This window comes from Bufo gargarizans, chromosome 5 (assembly GCF_014858855.1).
Source record: "Bufo gargarizans isolate SCDJY-AF-19 chromosome 5, ASM1485885v1, whole genome shotgun sequence".
NCBI classification, from domain to species: domain Eukaryota; kingdom Metazoa; phylum Chordata; class Amphibia; order Anura; family Bufonidae; genus Bufo; species Bufo gargarizans.
Window position 1 is genome coordinate 461,592,752 of NC_058084.1, and position 20,796 is coordinate 461,613,547.

General features: G+C 41.4%; 1 protein-coding gene across 1 annotated transcript in view; it reads left to right on the plus strand.

Moving 5' to 3' along the window:
• DGKB (diacylglycerol kinase beta) overlaps positions 1-3,419 on the plus strand; it is a 638,462-nt gene extending 635,043 nt beyond the window's left edge. Inside the window, exon 25 of the mRNA XM_044295049.1 lies at positions 263-3,419. Coding sequence (XP_044150984.1) covers positions 263-370 — 108 coding nt within the window. The 3' untranslated portion in view covers positions 371-3,419. The remainder of the gene's footprint in view (positions 1-262) is intronic.
• Positions 3,420-20,796: the final 17,377 nt, after the last annotated feature.

The following is a 20,796-nucleotide window of genomic DNA, read 5'->3' on the forward strand; positions in this document are numbered from 1 at the left end:
ATAGACTTAATGACACTGGCATCAATGTTCATACACCAACACTTTCTCTATGTGTCAATGGACTTTATATGTGGTTCCTGAATGTCACATTAGCCAATAGGTACAATCTTGGTCAAAACTGCCAATAATTGTTTTGCAGCTCTCCCCCAAGCCCCAATGAAATTAATACAATTATGATACCTTTCGTTGCCCACATTTCATCAGAGAATCTTTGCAAATGCTATAGTAATGAATGATCTTTTTTTATTATTTGTTTATTTAGATCAAGATCACTCACAAGAACCAAGCCCCTATGCTAATGGGACCTCCCCCGAGGAACAGTCTCTTTACATCCTTCATCAAAGGAACAATGAGCAGAAACAAAGAGTGAATTATGTTATGTATATACCTTCAATGGACATGTCGGCTTCATACCATGTTTTACTGGGCTTCATAGCTGTATTTGAAAATAATGGGCTTGTTTTTACATTTTTTAACTATTATGTTAACATTAAGTTATAATTCTAATTTATTGTAATGTTTTTTAGTATTTTTTTTGTGTCTGGCATGTGCAGTCAGTATTTATTTCTATTAAGCAACATTACGGCTTGTAATGTTTGCATGCATTTAATTTACTGCTATGCATCTGAATGCTCAGATCAGGCCTGTTATTTTGACACTGTACTCTCAACAGGAAAAAGGGAAGCATTTTTCACTTTGGTGGAGATTCATAATTATCTGATATTATTTATGTTATACGATTTACTAATTGGCAACCCAGTCTTTAAATTCACTTTCCCGGGGGATACATGCACATAAGAGAGTTTTATAGGCAGACTTGAGAGAGAAAAAAAAATGAAGGTAGACAGTCAATAAGTTCCATATTACAGATCCGAACAACTCATCTGTAGAACTATTTTAATAGTTAGAGATTAATTTTCCTGATACAGAGCTCCAAATCCCCTGCATGATACAATTCTGAAGCCACCACTGGAGGGAACTCAGGAGCTTACTGCATACTTATTATTGAGTTCAATGTATAAATTGTCTGCAGTAAGCTTCAAAGCTCCCTCTAGTGGTGGCTGTGGGCAGTCATTTTTTTTATTTTCTTTTTCAGTCTATGTTTATGTATATTTGGAGCATTGTATTGGAAAAATAGCAGACCACCTCAAATAATGTTATGAGAGCTATCAGCACAGAATGTTCGACCTATTTATTAAACCTGTGGGCATTCAATGTAATCAGTCAACAATATACTTGACTTTTTAATATTTTTATTTATCTGAACATCCTCCATAACAGAAAGGTACGCTAGGCATAAATAATTTGTGTAAATCTATTTGGTGGCACAAATAACTAATCCGATCTTTAGAAACCATGCTCTTAATAAACTGTTTCCCGCCAAAGATTTACTGACTGAGATGTTGGAGTAATGGGTTAATGCATAATTAATCAAGGACATCGAATGAAATTCACAGCTAAAAAAAATAAATAAATTACAGCACTTTTGATTACCTTGGCAAGTGCTCAGATTAGACTCCCGATGCATTAAGTAAACTTAAATAAATAGACTTGTGTTGCTGGGTAAGATACTGCCAATTTTGTATGAATATTGGGGATCCATCTAGAAATCACTATAAAGTATCATGTGCACAAAATTGTTATTGGAAAATATTTATAATTTAGTTTTATAGGGAAGACCTTGAACATATATTTGCATAGATGCTTGTATACAGAATATATCTTGTTAAGATAAACTTCCCAAGATTTCATGAAATATTTGAGGGGCTGGCTATACCTGTTCATATCCCCTTATTAAGGGAGGGTGTGACATTTTCAGTTAAATGTTCAGAGTGGTTTAACAAAAAATAAAAGAACCAATACTCACCTCATCGATCCTCACCCTTGCTGTTTTGGCACTTAATGGCTCCACACTGGTCTCTACTTCCTGTTCTGGGCTCAACAGGCAAGAAAGGTTAGGAAAGGACCATTCAGCCAGTCATGAATGGTTATCTCCTGCCATTTCCTGTGTGTCAAGCTTGCAACAAAAAGTGGAAAAAAGCAAGGACCCAGTAAGCATCAGAAGGGCAGCGTTGGGGGATTGGTGATGGTATCAACCACTCTGAGAACTTTAATAAACATTTTCTGAAGTAACCTTTCATAAGGGATATGACAAGGTATAGACAAACTCAGTCTCAGCCCCCCAAAAAAATTCTATGAAATCTTACAAAGTTTATTTAAACACTGGTTAACATTTTATTTTCTATGGTTATAATGTCTAGCTGACTCCTGATGGGACAGATATAAAGTTTAGTTCCCCAACCAGAGTCATGCTAGTGTCAAGAGAATCTACTGTGATAAGGGCCTACATGCACTTGAGGCAGACCAGGCAGCTGCTATTGGGTCCTTAAAAGCCAGGGTTGGTCCTTTGCTATTGGTTGGTGAGAACCTGTGCAGGATTCCCTTCTTGAGACTATCTGCGTTGTTAGACAATGAGGAAGCCAATGAGGAATTGGGGAATTGGCCCATGAAAAAGAGTTTAAGAGGAAAACAAATAGGACCACATGCCCTGAGTGTCAAATCCGAGCATGATAATTAGAGGCACATTTTGATCTTTGCTCTGGTACCTCTAAGCCACTGTACTGTGATATAATATTTGTGGTAGTACGTACTCTTGTTTTGACCAAAGGTAGTTTTAATACAGCACTTTTAGAAAGCACTGGTTTAATGGTCTAATATAGGGAAAATCAACTCACTGGTGTTTTTGGCAACCCTAGAACTTTTAAAGGCCTAGAAAAAAGGCTTCTAGTGAGTTTGGGACCAAGCACAATGTGTTGTCCCAAATTTGGAACACCAGGAGATTGGTATGTTGACTTGAAGTATATGCGGTGAGTTTAAAGAAGTTTCAACTTTCTAAATATGTGACAGTTGGACCTGTGATTAAGATATATTGGCGCTTGAACTTCTCCCTTCTATATGATTGATGTCTTATTGTTTTTGGGTAGTGATGGCCTCAATGAGTGTCAGTATAAATTAGAGATTGCAAAAGGGTTAGCTACTAAAATACACGATGCTTGAAATATATTCTGGTGGGGTTCTGGATGATTTGCACCCTGTTTTTGGTTGGGCACCCTTAATATAGTGGTTAAGAGTGTGTGTGTAGTTGAGAGTTTACATAAGGCCCAGATGTTGAGCTCCATATTGCCTAAAAATTAGTTTTCTCATTTGAACGGATTTTGGGGAAATGAATTAGAAAAATTTGAATACTTTCTTTCCTATCCCAAATGAATTCATGGAAACACCAAAGAGTCAAATGTTTGTTATTGTTTTGGAAAAATATATAACTTAAATGTCCTCAGTGGTTTTCCACTTTGAAGGGGAACATGCAACTTTCTCATCCATCCATCTATTATCTACAATGCAACTGACTATATACTATATGTACATTATCAAAAATGATACCTCCATATGCAAATGATAGAGCCAACAATGGTTGGGAAAGAAGAGTGTTACCAATTAGCACTTTTAAAGAGGACCTTTCACCACTCCTGACATGTCTGTTTTAATAGCTTCATGCATCCCCCATGTAATAACAATTCTGGAGCATCTATTCTTATGTCTGTATAATGTGCCATTCCTCTGTTATTTCTACTAGTTATAAGTTATGAATGAATTGCTATTAACTTTCAGTAAGGGTACAGAGGGGAGGTAACAAGTTGGGGGTGTGTACCTGCACAGTCTGACTCTATCCAATCAGTGCTGCCATTTTTAGACTGTGCAGGTACATACCACCAACTTGTTACCTCCTCTCTGTACCCTTACTGCAGACTGCTAGCAATTTTTCTTAACGTCTAGTAGAAATAATAGAGGAATGGCACAACATACAGACATAAGAATAGATGCTCCAGAATTGTTAGTATGTGGGTAATGCATGAAGCTATTAAAACAGACATGTCAGGAGTGGTGAAAGGTCCTCTTTAAGGTGGATCTTCTCTTTAAGAGCCCTATGGTATCAAGGTCCAAATGATTCAAGTTGTTCCTTACAATATGTATACACGTAGTGACAAGTCGGTGGTATCATGTAGCATGCATATTTTATAAGACTACTGTTTTACTGGATTTTCAAGGCTGAATATGTATTAAAAATTCTTTTTGAGAAGAAACAAACCTTGGTCGGTTTGACAGTGCACGATAATTTATATGTATATACAGCATGTTAAACAGTACTTGTTTTGTTCAGACACAGTCATTTATTCTTGGCACTGATCCCCATGTATGGAATACAATATTTTTTATGAGATGTTTATTATATATGAATTAATTGCTAACTAGTTTTGACAGTATTCCGAATAAGATTGAGATTCACTATGAGCTAAATTTACTTAAGTTATAGTTTGGTTGAGATAATAAAATTTTCAAAAAAGTCTCTATGAACGAGAGCTTTACAAACTGGTGGTGAGACCATTTGATTTCTGTTGGTCCTCTTCTAAACTGTAAAGGTGTCTTAAAGACTACTTGTTTCATAAAGACCATTATATAATTTGCTAGTATTTAAAATTTTGGCCTTTATTTCAAAAATTGTGCATAAAGTAATATTACATTAACAGTCTGAATAAAGTTTTGTCTTAAACCCATCAACACTGATGGTGAGTTTAGACCATCTTCTGAGGTCCTAGACTCCTTGTTTCAAAAAAGACCATTTTATTTGCCAGTCTTTAGAATTTAAACCTTTACTTCAAAATTAGATTCTCGTTCTTTACAATTACATAGTCCCCAAATCTGCTAATGTTTTGAATCCGACACACTGAATTTGACTTATTTATGGTCACTATCCGACTGAGTCCAAACTCAAGATACTAGAAGTCAACCCTTATTCAAACCTAAGGTTCTTAAAGTCAGAGTAATGGTATCAGAACCCAAGATACTAGAAGTCAGAGCAATGGATCTGAGCCCAAGGTACTGGAGGTCAGACCACATGAAACTAGGGCCAAAATTTGGAATTTAGACTGCATGAATCAAAACCTTAGGTATTAGAAGCCACAGCCTATGAATCCGAATATGAGGTTCAAGAAATGAGACCCTATGAATATTAACCTGAAGTTCTTGAAGACAGACCATATGAAAATAAACCTAGGATATTGATAAACATACTCTTTAAATCCAAACCCAAGGTCCTGGAAGTTAGATTCAAAACACAAGGGTCTAAAAGTCAGCCCCTATACATCTGAACATGAGATACTAGAAAATAGACCTTATGGATGTAAACACATGGTACATACTAGACACAAGGTACATACTAGAAGTCAGACCCCTGAAAACTGAACTTGAGATAGTAGAAGTCAGACACTGTGAATCCAAAGCCAAGAGATAATAAAAGTCAGCACAAATCTGAGCTTGAGATCATAGAAGTCAGAACCTAGGAATCTATATCCAAAGTACTCAAAGTAAGACCTTATAAATCGGAAACTTGAAGTGCTAAAATTAAGATTCCAAGTATCCTCTAGGCAGGTAGACAAAATCTTATCATGTACTCCTATATCTATGCAGGCGTTTTGGAGGTCTCTCTCTGAAAAAATGGAACTCTGACTGCTCCAGTTTATTAAGAATTTTATCAGCACAAAATGTTAAAGCTTAAAAGAACACTCTGGGCAAAATGAGTGCCATAATAGGGAATTACAAAAAGAGAACAAAACTCAAAGAACACCAAAGTAAGAATCCTTGTAACATACTGTGTTAAGCCAACTGCAGGGCCCAAGGGGGTGGAGCATGACAGGGGGATTAAAAAAACCAAGCACAAAAATTCTTAAACCATACCCCGCCCACCAGAGTGATTCCATTAAGTTAAGTTTAAGTTCACACCTTCATTTTTTATGTTTTTCTTCATAGTGAATCTCTTTCTATTGTCCATTAGTTAAGGATGCAACATTTTTATTCAATCGAACAATAATTTTAGGAATATTTACAAAGCCTTAAACATGGAACCATCCATCCATGCAATTTCCAAAATTAAAAAAAAAGTTTTTGAAACACTTTTAATGCCTCCCCCTCCCTCTCTCCCATTTACGAGCAGTAACATCCATCAATGCAAATTCCAGAAACCTTTTCAAAGGTTTTTCGGAAGTAGCTTACCCTTCCCAATCTTTGGAAACGGTGCATACCAAACGTATACAAAGCTTTCTATAGAGATATCCAAAATCAGATTTTCTGCCTTAATCCAAAGATCTACATTTGTTCCGCTTGATTAAATATGTCTATTCGATTCTAGATACCAAAATATTGGTGTATTTCCTGCCAGTGGGTGAAATGAGACGGTGGAGCTGTTGAAGTCGTTTACTTTGCAGCCACACGTAACATTTTGCACTTTTTGAATTTCTGTAAATGTTTACAAAGCACATTAACTAAGGAACACTCCAGTCAAAACCAATACAGTGTGTCCTGCCTAGTGCCCCCTGGATTGTATTTATCGTATCATGCTCTGCCCTCACGGATCTTTTACTAGACATACACAGTGTATTAGTTTTTTTCTGGCACGTTCCTACAAGTTTTGAGATGAGCAAGGTGTATCTCCTTTTACCATCTCTTTGTAGTGTATTATATGAAATGTGCATTCCGCCTATTGTAATAATTGAGTTTATAACCTATATCTGAATATGTGTGTATGCAATGTTTGTTATTCGTTGTCTATATTTTTTTTTAAATGATGCAATATATTGAGACAGTTGTCTTTTGTTACAATTGTACATGTGATTGATTAATAGAAAAAGAAAAAAATGGAAAATGACCACCTTGTACATGGCAATTAGTAAATTGAATTTCTTTGTGCAGGCGTGATATCTTGTCAGCTATGTATATACACTGTTACTTTTCAGAAAGGGTCATGAACAAGGAATCCGTACTCATGATATGATGGTTTTAGAGGTTGATATAAACAGTAGCAGAAGTAAGTGCCCACTTGGTCTTCATAGATCATCCACTTAAGGGTTTCTTGTATTCCCCACTGGGACCACCGTCAACAATTATGTTGATCAGAGAATGTACAAAATGTCTGCTGAAATGCCTCTTTTACACTTCTTCATCTAAGCTCCCAAGCTTTTTTACCAAGAGACAAACTCTAAAAGGGTTTGTACCGCTGTTTAAATTTTTTTTATTTACACTCCAGCTAATGGTACCTTTGGAAAAATCCATACTCATCAGCCTTCTGCTGCTCTGTTCCACCTCTCTCTTCACTGGTCTACTGGTCCCTGTCTGTTAACTTCCACTTGCTCCTCTGTGGCCAATGATGGGCCTCAGTGATGACGTATCCCCAATTGATACGTCACTGCTTGGAGACAATTTGCTTTTAAGGCCAGTCATTGAGATGCACGTGACCCTGCAGAATTGACAAACACAGACTAGAAGACCATTGAGGAGAGCTTGGGACCTGTAATGGGGCAGCAGGGAGTGGATTAGTATGGATTTTTCCACAGGTGCAGCTAGTGAAAAACACTAGCTAGAAAGTATAAAAATGAAGACCAATAATGAAGACAAAAACATGAGACTTGTAGAGATTCCACAGAATTGATTTGACCAATTAGCAGGGCTCTTAGAGTCGATTTGTCCACTCATCATTATTTGAATAAGCCTTGCTGATTGGTCAAATTGATTCTAAGAGTCCTGCTGTTTGAACAAATTGATTCTGTAGAATCTTTTCTCTCATCCAGTGGATTTGTACTGTCATGGGTGGGGAATGTGATTTGCTGTGTCAATATCTGAGCAGTAAGCATGTTACATAGGGAAAGCTTAGAGAATGACGGTAAATTTCTATCAATATAGACCAATGTTTTACAAACCTGTGGCTCTCCAGCCATTGTAAACTACAACCCCTAGTATGCTCTCATAATAACCAAAGGCTGGAATCTTGACATGGACTGTAAACCACTGACCTAAACCTTGTGCCGAGAGGAGAACAGAGCTGACCCAAGATGAAGCTTCATGGGTGCATCACTGATTATTGACATGTCCTGAAAGTGTAATCTTTGTATGTTATTTTTGCTTATTTTATTGTTACAATAGAAAATTAAATCCAGCACTTTCAAGGATCCTTGTGTGATGTTTCCTTCAAAGGCCTTGATGCGTTTCTTTAGAAATTTGCAACATGAGCAGAGGTGAGCAAATCTTAAAAAATCACTTCCATATACAACTGTGAACTTACCCTGTGTTATAGTAGTTACATTCTAGTACATAGGAGCAGTATTATAATAATTCTTGTACATAGGAGGCAGTATTATATTAGTTATATTCTTTTACAAAGGAGCAGTATTTTAGTAGTTATATTCTTGTACATAGGAGCAGTATTATAGTAGTTATATTCTTGAACATAGGAGACAGTATTATAGTAGTTATATTCTTGTATATAGAAACAGTATTATAGCAGTTATTTTCTTGTACATAAGAGGCAGTATTATAGTAATTATATTCTTGTACATAGGAGGCAGTATTATAGTAGATATATTCTTGTACATAGGAGGTAGCAATGGAAGAACATCGGCCGGGACGGTGCGCAAATGCGATCAAATGTTTGCAAACCGCAAGTTAGCGGCGGGCCCCATTCATTTTAATGGCAGGCGAACCTGAAAAACCTTCAGCTCGTATTTGCAGCCACCAAATACTTAGTAGAAGTACACAAATAGTCCCACAAGATGGACAGTGACATACTAGAGGGGGAGCAATGACAAAAATTCCAACAAAAAATATGTGTCTTAATCAGGGGACATTTTTATGCGTATTAAAGCGAAATTCTCTGAAATGTGCCCTGTAGGAGACTAGAATTTTTTTATTTTAGGCCACGGGAGTACGGGCCTTAAAAATTAGGCATTCACCTGACACAAAAGAAATTCTGATTATGTGGCTCGAGGTACATTATGCGGTCAAGACAATGGATAAAATTGTTACTGTAGGCCACTGGACTACAGGCCCCAAACATTTGGAATTCACCGGACAGAAAGGATCAAGTGATTATGTGGCTGGAGGTATATTACATGGTCAATGGATATCAATTTTACTTCAGGCCGGTACAAATACAGGTCAAATACATATGTTTAAAAGACCTAAAAATATAAAATTGGATTATAAACATGGCTAACGAAATCCCCCCTTTTTAAAAAAAAATAACTAATGATAATAGTTGAAATTTGATAACACATGGTCTTCACTGGTGTTGAATTCCTCTGAGGCCGCAACAATTATTCATTCACTGTACAGAAAAGAACAAGTAAGCATGTGGCTGGAGGTAGATTGCACGGTCATTGGATATCAATTTTCCTGCAGGCCAGTGTACTACAGGCCCCAAAAATTCTGCATTCAGCGTACAGAAAAGAACAAGTAAGTATGTGGCTGGAGGTAGATTGCACGGTCAATGGATATCAATTTTCCTGCAGGCCAGTGTACTACAGGCCCCAAAAATTCTGCATTCAGCGTACAGAAAAGAACAAGTAAGTATGTGGCTGGAGGTAGATTGCACGGTCAATGGATATCAATTTTCCTGCAGGCCAGTGTACTACAGGCCCCAAAAATTATGCATTCAGCATACAGAAAAGAACAAGTAAGTATGTGGCTGAAGGTAGATTACACGGTCATTGGATATCAATTTTACAGCAGGCAAGTGTACTACAGACCCCAAAAATTTTGCATTCAGCGTACAGTAAAGAACAAGTGATTATGCGGCTGGAGGTCTATTAGACAGTCAATGGATATCAATCATACTGAAGGCCAGTACAAATACAGGTCAAATACATATGTTTAAAAGAACTAAAAATATAAAATTGGATTAAAAACATGGCAAACAAACCCCCCCTCTTTTATGCCACTGTATTTACCTAAGAGAGGAACCATCATTTGCTCTGGGCGATGGTAGATATTTGTGAGCTGTCATGAGGAAATTCAATTAAAAATGGTCAACATGTCACATGTGTTGAAGTCCTCCGAGATCCATGCCTCATTCATTTTTAGAAATGTGAAGTAGTCCACACTGTAGTGAGCTAGACGAGTGCGCTTATCGGTCACGATCCCCCCTGCTGCGCTGAATGTCCTTTCAGACAGGACAATCGACAGGGCAAGCCAAGAGTTCCATGGCAAATTCTGCCAGCTCTGGCCACAGGTAAAGTCCAGGGGTTCCTCGCTTCTCAGAGCATCCACATCGGCCGTTAACACAATGTAGTCGGACACCTGCCGGTCTAATCGTTCCTTGAGGCTGGATCCGGAGGGCGGCTGTCAATGGGTTGGGTGAAAGAATGATCTCATATCCGAAATGACCAACACGTCTTCAAACTGCCCTCTTCTTGCAGGCGCGGTAAGATTGGTACTCGCACCTGTTTCACTGTAGGTGGTAATTCCTCTGCCAGCGCCCACAACAGAAGAATGCAGCATTTCTCAAAGCAAGGCCTGGAAATGCTGCATTCTGACAGCGCTCTGTAATACTGGTAACATGTCCGCCATTTTGTGTTTGTACCCCCCCATTTGCACTAAATTAGAAGCGGTGGAGTGGCCTGGCTCCTGCTCATCGCCCAGGAGAATGTCGTCCTCTGTGTCCTCCACCCAGCCACGTACAACACCAGGGATCCCAGAAAAGTTTAAATCCTGCTCTTCTTGCTCCAGCTCCTCCTCCCGCCAGGCACCATCCTCCTCTTCAGACTCCTGCTGACTTGTCTCAGATGGAGTAGCCCCCACCTGGGAATTCATTCAGCATTGCGACTTCCTCATCTTCCAGCTTCTGCTCCTCGACGGCTTGATCAATGACACAACGCAATGCATGCTCCAGAAAGAAGGCATAAGGTACGATGTCACTGATGGCGCCCTGGCTGCGACTGACCAGTTTGGTGATCTTATCAAATGGCCGCAGAAGTCTGCATGCGTCGAACATGAGCAGCCACTGGCACGGTCACGAAAAACCAAGCTCCCCAGAACCTGTCCTGCTGCAGAGTTTGTACAGTTAGTTGTTAACGGCACATTAGTGCTGGAGCAGCCTATCAAGCATATACAGACGTGGACAAAATTGTTGGTACCCTTTGGTCAATGAAAGAAAAAGTCACAATGGTCACAGAAATAACTTTAATCTGACAAAAGTAATAATAAATTAAAATTCTATAAATGTTAACCAATGAAAGTCAGACATTGTTTTTCAACCATGCTTCAACAGAATTATGTAAAAAAATAAACTCATGAAACAGGCATGGACAAAAATGATGGTACCCCTAACTTAATATTTTGTTGCGCAACCTTTTGAGGCAATCACTGCAATCAAACGCTTCCTGTAACTGTCAATGAGACATCTGCACCTCTCAGCAGGTATTTTGGCCCACTCCTCATGAGCAAACTGCTCCAGTTGTGTCCGGTTTGAAGGGTGCCTTTTCCAGACTGCATGTTTCAGCTCCTTCCAAAGATGCTCAATAGGATTGAGGTCAGGGCTCATAGAAGGCCACTTTAGAATAGTCCAATTTTTTCCTCTTAGCCATTCTTGGGTGTTTTTAGCGGTGTGTTTTGGGTCATTGTCCTGTTGCAAGACCCATGACCTGCGACTGAGACCAAGCTTTCTGACACTGGCTAGTACATTTCTCTCTAGAATTCCTTGATAGTCTTGAGATTTCATTGTACCCTGCACAGATTCAAGACACCCTGTGCCAGACGCAGCAAAGCAGCCCCAGAACATAACAGAGCCTCCTCCATGTTTCACAGTAGGGACAGTGTTCTTTTCTTGATATGCTTCATTTTTTCGTCTGTGAACATACAGCTGATGTGCCTTGGCAAAAACTTCGATTTTTGTCTCATCTGTCCACAGGACATTCTCCCAGAAGCTTTGTGGCTTGTCAACATGTAGTTTGGCATATTCCAGTCTTGCTTTTTTATGATTCGTTTTCAACAATGGTGTCCTCCTTGGTCGTCTCCCATGTAGTCCACTTTGGCTCAAACAACGACGGATGGTGCGATCTGACACTGATGTTCCTTGAGCATGAAGTTCACCTTGAATCTCTTTAGAAGTCTTTCTAGGCTCTTTTGTTACCATTCGGATTATCCGTCTCTTAGATTTGTCATCAATTTTCCTCCTGCGGCCACGTCCAGGGAGGTTGGCTACAGTCCCATGGATCTTAAACTTATGAATAATATGTGCAACTGTACTCACAGGAACATCTAGTTGCTTGGAGATGGTCTTATAGCCTTTACCTTTAACATGCTTGTCTATAATTTTCTTTCTGATCTCTTGAGACAGCTCTTTCCTTTGCTTCCTCTGGTCCATGTCGAGTGTGGTACACACCATATCACCAAACAACACAGTGATTACCTGGAGCCATATATATAGGCCCAATGGCTGATTACAAGGTTGTAGACACCTGTGATGCTAATTAGTGGACACACCTTGAATTAACATGTCCCTTTGGTCACATTATGTTCTGTGTTTTCTAGGGGTACCATCATTTTTGTCCATGCCTGTTTCATGAGTTTATTTTTTTACATAATTCTGTTGAAGCATGGTTGAAAAACAATGTCTGACTTTCATTGGTTAACATTTATAGAATTTTAATTTATTATTACTTTTGTCAGATTAAAGTTATTTCTGTGACCATTGTGACTTTTTCTTTCATTGACCAAAGGGTACCAACAATTTTGTCCACGTCTGTACAAGGTGGAGTTCCAGCGCGTCGGGCTGTCACAAATCAGACATCTGACGGGCAAGAGGTGTCGCCGCTGAGCGTCAGCAAGGCGAGCCATGGCCGTAGAAGATCTTCTAAAATGGACAGAGATTTTCCTGGCCTGCCACAAGATGTCCTGGCCCCCAGGGTATTTGGAAACAAATCGCTGCACGATTAAGTTCAGGATGTGTGCCATGCACGGCACGTGTGTCATTTTGCCCTGTTTCAGCGCACTCAGCACATTGGCACCGTTGTCGCACACCATTTTACCAACTGTCAAATTGAGCGGGGTTAGCCACTGATCTGCCTGTGACCACAGAGCTGAAAGCAGTACAGGACCGGTATGGCTCTTGGCTTCCAGGCACAACAGCCGCAGCACAACATGGCAACGTCTCACCTGGCACGTCGGATAGGTTCTGGGGAGCTTGGGGGCACAGCGGAAGAGGCGGTAGCAGTGCAAAAGGAGTAGTCAGCCGAGGAGGAGATGGAGGATGGAGTAGGAGGAGGAGAAGAAGAGGCAGGCCTGCATGCAATCCGTGGCGGTTACATAAAATCCTTTACGGGAGCCACGGGTTACATGCTTGACGGCCGTCAGAAGGTTCATCAAGTGGGCAGTAAAAGTTATGTACTTATCGAAGGACTGCGCTGCTATTCACTGGTAACCGAGCCTCCTTAGCTCCAGTACAGAACCATTCTTCCCTCCGGACAAGGAAAAAGGACCATCAAGCTAAACGAGTTGGCGTCACTCCTCCACAGTAGTTACCTGTTGGATATCAAGGGTTCGCAACCATAGTGAAGCTTCGACTTCCTCCGTATATTAAAATAATTTATTATACTTATAGACAAACACTTGTTTTAAAGCATATAAAATCACAAACTGTATGCACAGTACCGCCCGACCCGGGTTTAGCTTACACGCTTCTTCAGGAGCCAAAGGCTTTGTGACAGCCCTATGCGCTGGAACTTCACCTTGTATATGCTTGATAGGATGCTCCAGCAGCAACGTGCCGTTAACGACTACCTGTACGAACTCTGCATCAGGACAGGTTCTGGGGAGCTTGGTTTCTTGCGATGCATGCATACTTTTGCGGCCATTTGGTGAGATCACCAAACTGGTCAGTTGCAGCCAGGGCGCCATCAGTGACATCGTACCTTATGCCTTCTTTCTGGAGCGTGCATTGCGTTGTGACATTGAACAAGCTGTCAAGGAGCAGGAGCTGGAAGATGAGGCAGTCGCAATGCTGAATGAATTCTCGGGGGGGGGGGCTATTCCATCTGAGACAAATCAGCAGGAGTCTGAAGAGGAGTCAGAGGGCAATGGTGCCTGGGGGGAGGAGGAGGAGCAAGAAGAGCAGGCTTCAAACTTTTCTTGGATCCCTGGTGTTGTACGTGGCTGGGGGGAGGAGACCGAGGACGACATTCTCCTGGGCAATGAGCAGGAGCCAGGCCGCTCCATCACTTCCAATTTAGTGCAAATGGGGGCCTTCATGCTCCAGTGTTTGAAGAGGGACCACCATTTAAAAAGCATTAAGGGCAAGGACCAGTACTGGCCCCCGGTACAAACACAAAATGGCGGACATGTTACCAGTATCACAGAGGGCTATCAGAAAGCAGCATTTCCAGGCGTTGCTTAGAGAGATGCTGCATTCTTCTGTTGTGGGCTCTGGCAGAGGAATTTCCCCCCACAGCGAAACAGGGTCGGGTACCAATCCTACCGCGCCTGCAAGAAGAGGGCGGTTTGAAGATATGTTAGTCACTTCGGATATGAGATCATTCTTGCAGCCAACCTATCGACAGCTGCCCTCCGGATTTAGCCTCAGGAAATGCCTAGACCAACAGGTGTCCGACTACATAGTGTTAACCGACGATGTGGATGCTCTGAGAAATGAGGAACCCCTGGACTACTGGGTGTGCAGCCTTTACCTGTGGCCAGAGCTGGCAAAATTTGCCATGGAACTCTTGGCTTGCCTCTCATCGAGTGTTCTGTCCGAAAGGACGTTCAGCGCAGCAGGGGGGGATCGTGACCGATAAGCGCACTCTCCTAGCTCACGACAGTGTGGACTACCTCACATTTCTAAAAATAAATGAGGCATGGATCTCTGAGAAATTCAACACCTATGACGACCATGTGTAAGCAGCCTGGGCACCAACACAGTGAACGCTGCCCCTGGGCACTTGCGAGTGCTTATTTGCATTTCAATCAAAGTTCGTTTTTACAGCTTCTGCAAGTGTAAAGACAAAGACAAAGGTACCATTACATTCATGTATAGGTGTGCGATAGGACAATGTAAGCAGTGTATATGGCCATATGGAGGTGACAGACTCCCATTAAGCAGGGAGGAATCATGTGTTCAGATGGGAAAAATTATGAATATTTGTAAAAACAAATATATAGCACTATATTTAATATATTAGTTTTTTAGAATATTCGTCTTTTTTTTTTTTAATCTGTACAGTTGTTCCACTTCGGCATATGTATCAAATCGTTTTTTTACACAATAAAAGCACACAGAGCTATGGGGACTGGATATTGCAGATGTGCTAGCGGCCATCTAGCAACCCATGTCCTCAGCTCTATACACAAAATCCCGGTGACAGGTTCCCTTTAAGCAGGGAGGAATCATGACTTAATATGTAAAAAAACTGGCGAATATTCTAAAAAATGAATATATAGCACTATATTCTATAGTGCTATATATTTGTTTTTGAACCATGCCTGCATTGATCGTGTAATATTCGCATATTACACGATCATTACCTTGCTGATTTTTCGAGTAAAAAAAAAAGTAGAATATAACAAATATTCAAATTCGCTAATATTTGATGAATATTCTAAAAAATATTCGAGAAATATCGCGAATTCGAATATGACCCCTGCCGCTCATCACTAGTAGAGACACCCGGGTTCTTGCATGCCAATGATAGTACTTAATGGTGGTTATTATGAGATACATTGTTCCCCTGTCGATATTACCATTAGTAGATGGAACACCATAGATAACTTCAGGGTATTTTATGGACTGCAACCTTGAGATCTTTAAGTTGTCTGAGACTTCGTTCCATATTTTCCTCCCTCCCCAGCACTCCATTATGAAATGTTCCATCTTCTCTTCTTGTGGACACCCCAATGGACACTTCCTATCTGACTGACAAAGAGCCTCTCATGTAGTGACAACCAGGTAATGTTATACAGTTTAGCGGGGAGTCGCTTCCCATTGAGGAACCTGAGACTTTCCTGCATTGTGGCTGTCGGACAATCCCTCAGAGCAAGTGGAGAGCAAAATAAATTCCTACATATTTTAAAGTATAGCTCTTTCCTTGTCTTACTTCCTATGAAAGACTTCTCTAGCCTCCACTTCCTGACGCACTTCAGGGCATAGTCCATATACTGGGGGAGGTAGTCCTGCGTCCATCTATTCCTCTTGAGACTGCCGCCTCGTACCCAAGATTCTGCAAAAGGCAATATCCAGTCCCTGACACTATTCACCCACAGAGGACTATTATTTGAGTCGAAGTCACCCAAAATAACTTTTAGAAACATGGAGTCAAAGAACACCCTTGGATTTATCATATCCAGCCCACCCTCTCTCCTCTTCAGATATGTTATACCCCTCTTTATTGGGTTCAACCTGTTCCCCCGTAACATTTGGAAGAACAGGCTAAAGAGCCTAGTTGAGAAAGATTCTGGCAAAGAATACAATAACCAGGTAAGTCTTCAAAATGTTAACCCTTTATCTCCATCAGGTCAGCCTCCAGTTCTTCCATTGCTGAACCTTTGCATTTCCGGCTTCCAATTTCTCTTCCCAATTTATCCTTGCGTTATCGTCCCTCCCAAATTTAACCCCTAAGATCTTAATATAGGTGGAGGCTTTTGCAAATTGTGGCAGATCAAAGTCTGGATCAGAATTCAGTGTCCAAAAAGCTTGACTCTTCTCAAGGTTAACCATAGACCCTGAGGCTTCCGAGTAGCTTCTGATGGTTGCTGACAACATCTGCACCTCACAAGGTTCAGATATCACCACAGTAACAACATCCACGTAGGCAACAACACTCAGAGGCAAGCAGTGGGGGATCGGCACCACCTGAAAATCACTCTCCTGCAGTGACCTCAGGAACAGATCTAAGGCAAACACATACAGCAGTGGACTCAACGGGCAACCCTGTCGCATCCCTGCCTCAACCCTGAACGTGTCACCCTGCTAACCATTGACCAGAGGAAAGCTCTCTGCCTCTCTATACAAGGTTTTCAGCCAATCAATAAATTGTTCTGGAATACCGTACTTTGACAAAGTGGCCCATAGATATTCATGGTCTACTCTGTCAAAGTCTTTAGCCTAGTTAAGACCAACTACCTATTTCCCACACCTCAGAGCTTTACATCTCTCAAACATCTCCCTTATCGAGATGACAGCTCCAGAGATGTTCAGCCATTTCACTGTGCCAAACTGACAGCCTGCCAACAGTGCTGAGGACAGACAAACTAACCTAGAAAACAGGATTTTTGCCATAATTCTCCTGTCGACATTCAAGAGGGCAATCGGCCTCCAGTTCTTGATGTCACTAGGCTCCTTACCTTTAGACAGCAGAATTAATGAGGACACCCTCATGGACTGAGGCATCAGGTGTTTTTCTAGACAATTTTTGTACATGTCCACGAGGATTGGAGCTAAGTGGTCTCTAAACTTCTTATAAAATTCTGCTGTTATCCCATCTGGACCTGGTGCCTTCTTTAGATGTAATTCATCAATGGCCACATTAACCTCCTCCACCGTCAATTCTGCTGTTAAAAGAGAAAAGTCCAAATCAATAGTATCAGAGCCTGTAGTTGCCTCCAAGAATTGAGTCATCTTCTCTTTATCCAAAACCTTCTTCTGAAAAAATTCATTATAGTAGGATCTCACCCTCAGGATCAGGGGCGGATTAAGTGGCCCAAATGCCCAAAGTTGTTCCTCAAGCATGGGCCCCACGAGTAAAAAAAAACAGAACACTGAACAATATATCCTTTCCCCCCCAGCCATAGTGCTAAAGACATATTGTACGGATGGACATTAAATTCCGCAGGGTATACAGGATAATACAGCACCACATACCTGTTACATCCAGTGACGTCTCCTCTGATGTAGATGTTCTCTTTCCTCATCTTCTTCACTGGAAGCAGATTGCCATTTTATTTTAGCCATGTCTCGTCTGTGCAGAGTTTAAGACATCTTACTTTCCTCAGTTTTCATCATCCACCCGTAAAGTACTCTCAGAAGTTATAATGCTCCCTATAGCAACCCCAGTAGGTATGTGCTCCCAGTAGTTAGATGTTCCCCAATACTGCCTATTTCCCCGTTCACATAACTGTATAAGGGCTTGTTTGTTGCAGGATAAATTGCACTTTCTAATGGCACTATTTAATATGGCATACAATTTAGGTGAAAACTGGAAAAAGTTTGCAAATGGGACAAAAATGGGAAAAAAACCGCAATTGTGCCTTAGTTGCATGGGTTTTGTTTGTACAGCGTTCCCTGTGCGGTAAAACTGACCTGTTACCATCATTCTCCAGGTCAGTCTGATTATAGCGACGTCGCATTTGTTACCAATTTGCTGTGTATGACATTTTTATTCATTTTTTTTAGGCAGATGAAGAGACATAAAAAATGCATATTGGTGGGGTGTCTGCTGATTTTAAAGACTATATCGCTGACATACAGTGTCGTATGGTGGTAGGGTAGTGGATAATCATGCTAATTAAGGGCTACTATTGGAAGGATGATTAAACAGGGGTATACATGTATAATACTGTACATTAAGGTTTCTTTTTATTCTGCAGTATCTTCACATACAACTGCAGCAGTGTCATTATCATTTGGAGACAATTTTGCACGCTAATCCACCATTTTTCTGCTATTACATAAACAGTAAATTTCGTGGCCATTTTGCATGGCCACTTATCTGCCTCCCAAGATACTGCATGGCTAACAGGAGAGAAGCCCTTTGGCCAAGCTGTTTCTTGAAAGGTCACTAAATTCAGTGGTTATGTAACTGCAGAATTACACATATTCAAAATGTCTCTCCTAGCCTGTAACTTCCAGCCCCACATTGCCCCATACTACACAGCTCACACTTGAAGCTGCAGCCAGCACTGATGAACTGCAGGCTTGAAGCAGCACTGTGTTAGGGCAGTGCCTGACTGCTGAAGTTGCCCACAAGTGCTCTGTGTTCCGTGTGGTGCTCTGAACATTGTGTTCACCCTCAAAGAAGCTGTCACCCGCCACCTCCGTCTTCTCTTCTTGCCGCTGTTCTTACAGCTGGCCAGGAGGCGGTGCTGACTTTAAGTCCCGCGCAGAACGTCCTGACTCAAGTGTCAGGACGTTATCCACTCTGGGCCTAGCTGTAAGTTGTTAGCGCGGCGCGGCACTGCGGCTCATGGCAGTGCTGTGCTTTACACTGTGTGACTGCAAACCAATAAGGGGTGTTTGGGGCAGTGATGGGACCCATAGAGTCAATGGGCACGGGGATGCTGACCCAAACGCCCCTATTATAATACGCCATTGCCCAGGATACCCTCCCGAGATTCCTGCAAAACACCTTAGGAGTCAGTGAGACCTGTGACCGCTTTGTTTACCACACGCTCCCGGCAGTTCTCAAAGGGATCAGGTAACCCTAAGGACCCATAATCCCTTTCAAGAGCCAGGGAGGTGTATCTGCTATACTGATACTGCCTCATCTCAGATTTCAGTCAGTCAATATTTTGTTGGTCCCTCCCATCTGCCGAATACAGTGACTCCAATTCTTTCCTTTCCACAGCTTGAGATACTGGCTATACTTACTCTTCCCTCTTTTAACTGATATTCCCTTTAAGAAGGATCTGATCTAATCCTTGACGTCCTCCCACCAGTCCGCCATGTTTTTGTAAAAATCCACTCTTTCGCTGATCTTCAAGAAGGGAGTGGATGCTGCTCTAGACATAGGCATCATCCAAGAGACTTGAGTTGAGTTTCCATAAGCCTCTGCCCACATCAGAGCGCTTGGCAGCTCCCTAACAGAAATACAAGGCCAGGTGGTCAGAATACGGGACAACTTTTTCCCTCCTCTCACTAATATTTTCAGAAGGACTCACCAGAGCTAAGTGTATCCGACTGCTTTTGCCAGTACAAGAATAGGTAAACTTTGGCTTTCTACCACCGCACACAAACACATTGGACAGGCCAGCCTAAATAATCATCCTGTTCAGGACCTTAGAGTCTCTAGTAAGGGGTCTGCCAGTAGGTCTGTCACTGGATGTCATAACAGCATTAAAATCCCCTGCCATGATCACAGGAACAGATGTGAACAGGTATGGATTTACCTCATTAAAAAGGTCAGTCCTCTCAGTCACTGTCTGTGGACCAAAGATATTGATGAGCCGGAGCCTTCTACCTCGGCTAGTAACCTCCAGGACTAGACACCTTCCCATCGAAACCTCCGTTAATCTATGTATGGTCACATCCCTGGTGTTAAACAGTATGGAGACCCTGGCATGTGGTTCCACAGCAGGTGACCAGAAAGAAGGACCAGACCGCCATTCTCTCTCTGCCTCTCATACAAGACTCAAAGTATTTAGATGGGTCTCCTGCAAGAAGAAAATATCAGTATCCAAATAATTCAGATGTTCATACACAGCATGCCTTGCTCTCCTTACTTTCATACTATTCACATTACTTGAGATGACTTTAAGGTAAAACAAAGTACAAGAAACAGAGAGACTGACCCCATCATCATAAATTTAGGGTCTGAGAACTCCCGCTGACCACCACCAGTTTCCATGTCTAAATTGTACTGTCCCTCAACTTGAATGGGTCTCTTTTTAGAGGGTGGATCATAATTTGGGTCCCTGTCATACTCACCCATCATACGCTTTAACTCTTTCTCCATCTCTGCGTCTGACTCAGACATAACACTGAATCTATTGTTGGTCATTGTCCCATCTGGTCTACTGTCCACTTTCACCTTACTTGGCTTTTGGACAGTTGTCCATTCTCCCTCAGGCTTACGGCTGGACTTATCTTTCTTCTTTCTTTTAGACTGATTATTCTCCCCAGTGGTGGACACTGGAGCAGAAGAAGGGACAGCCTCTGAGTCTACATCCTGTGTGACCACTTCCATGTTCCCCTTATTGATTTCTGACTCG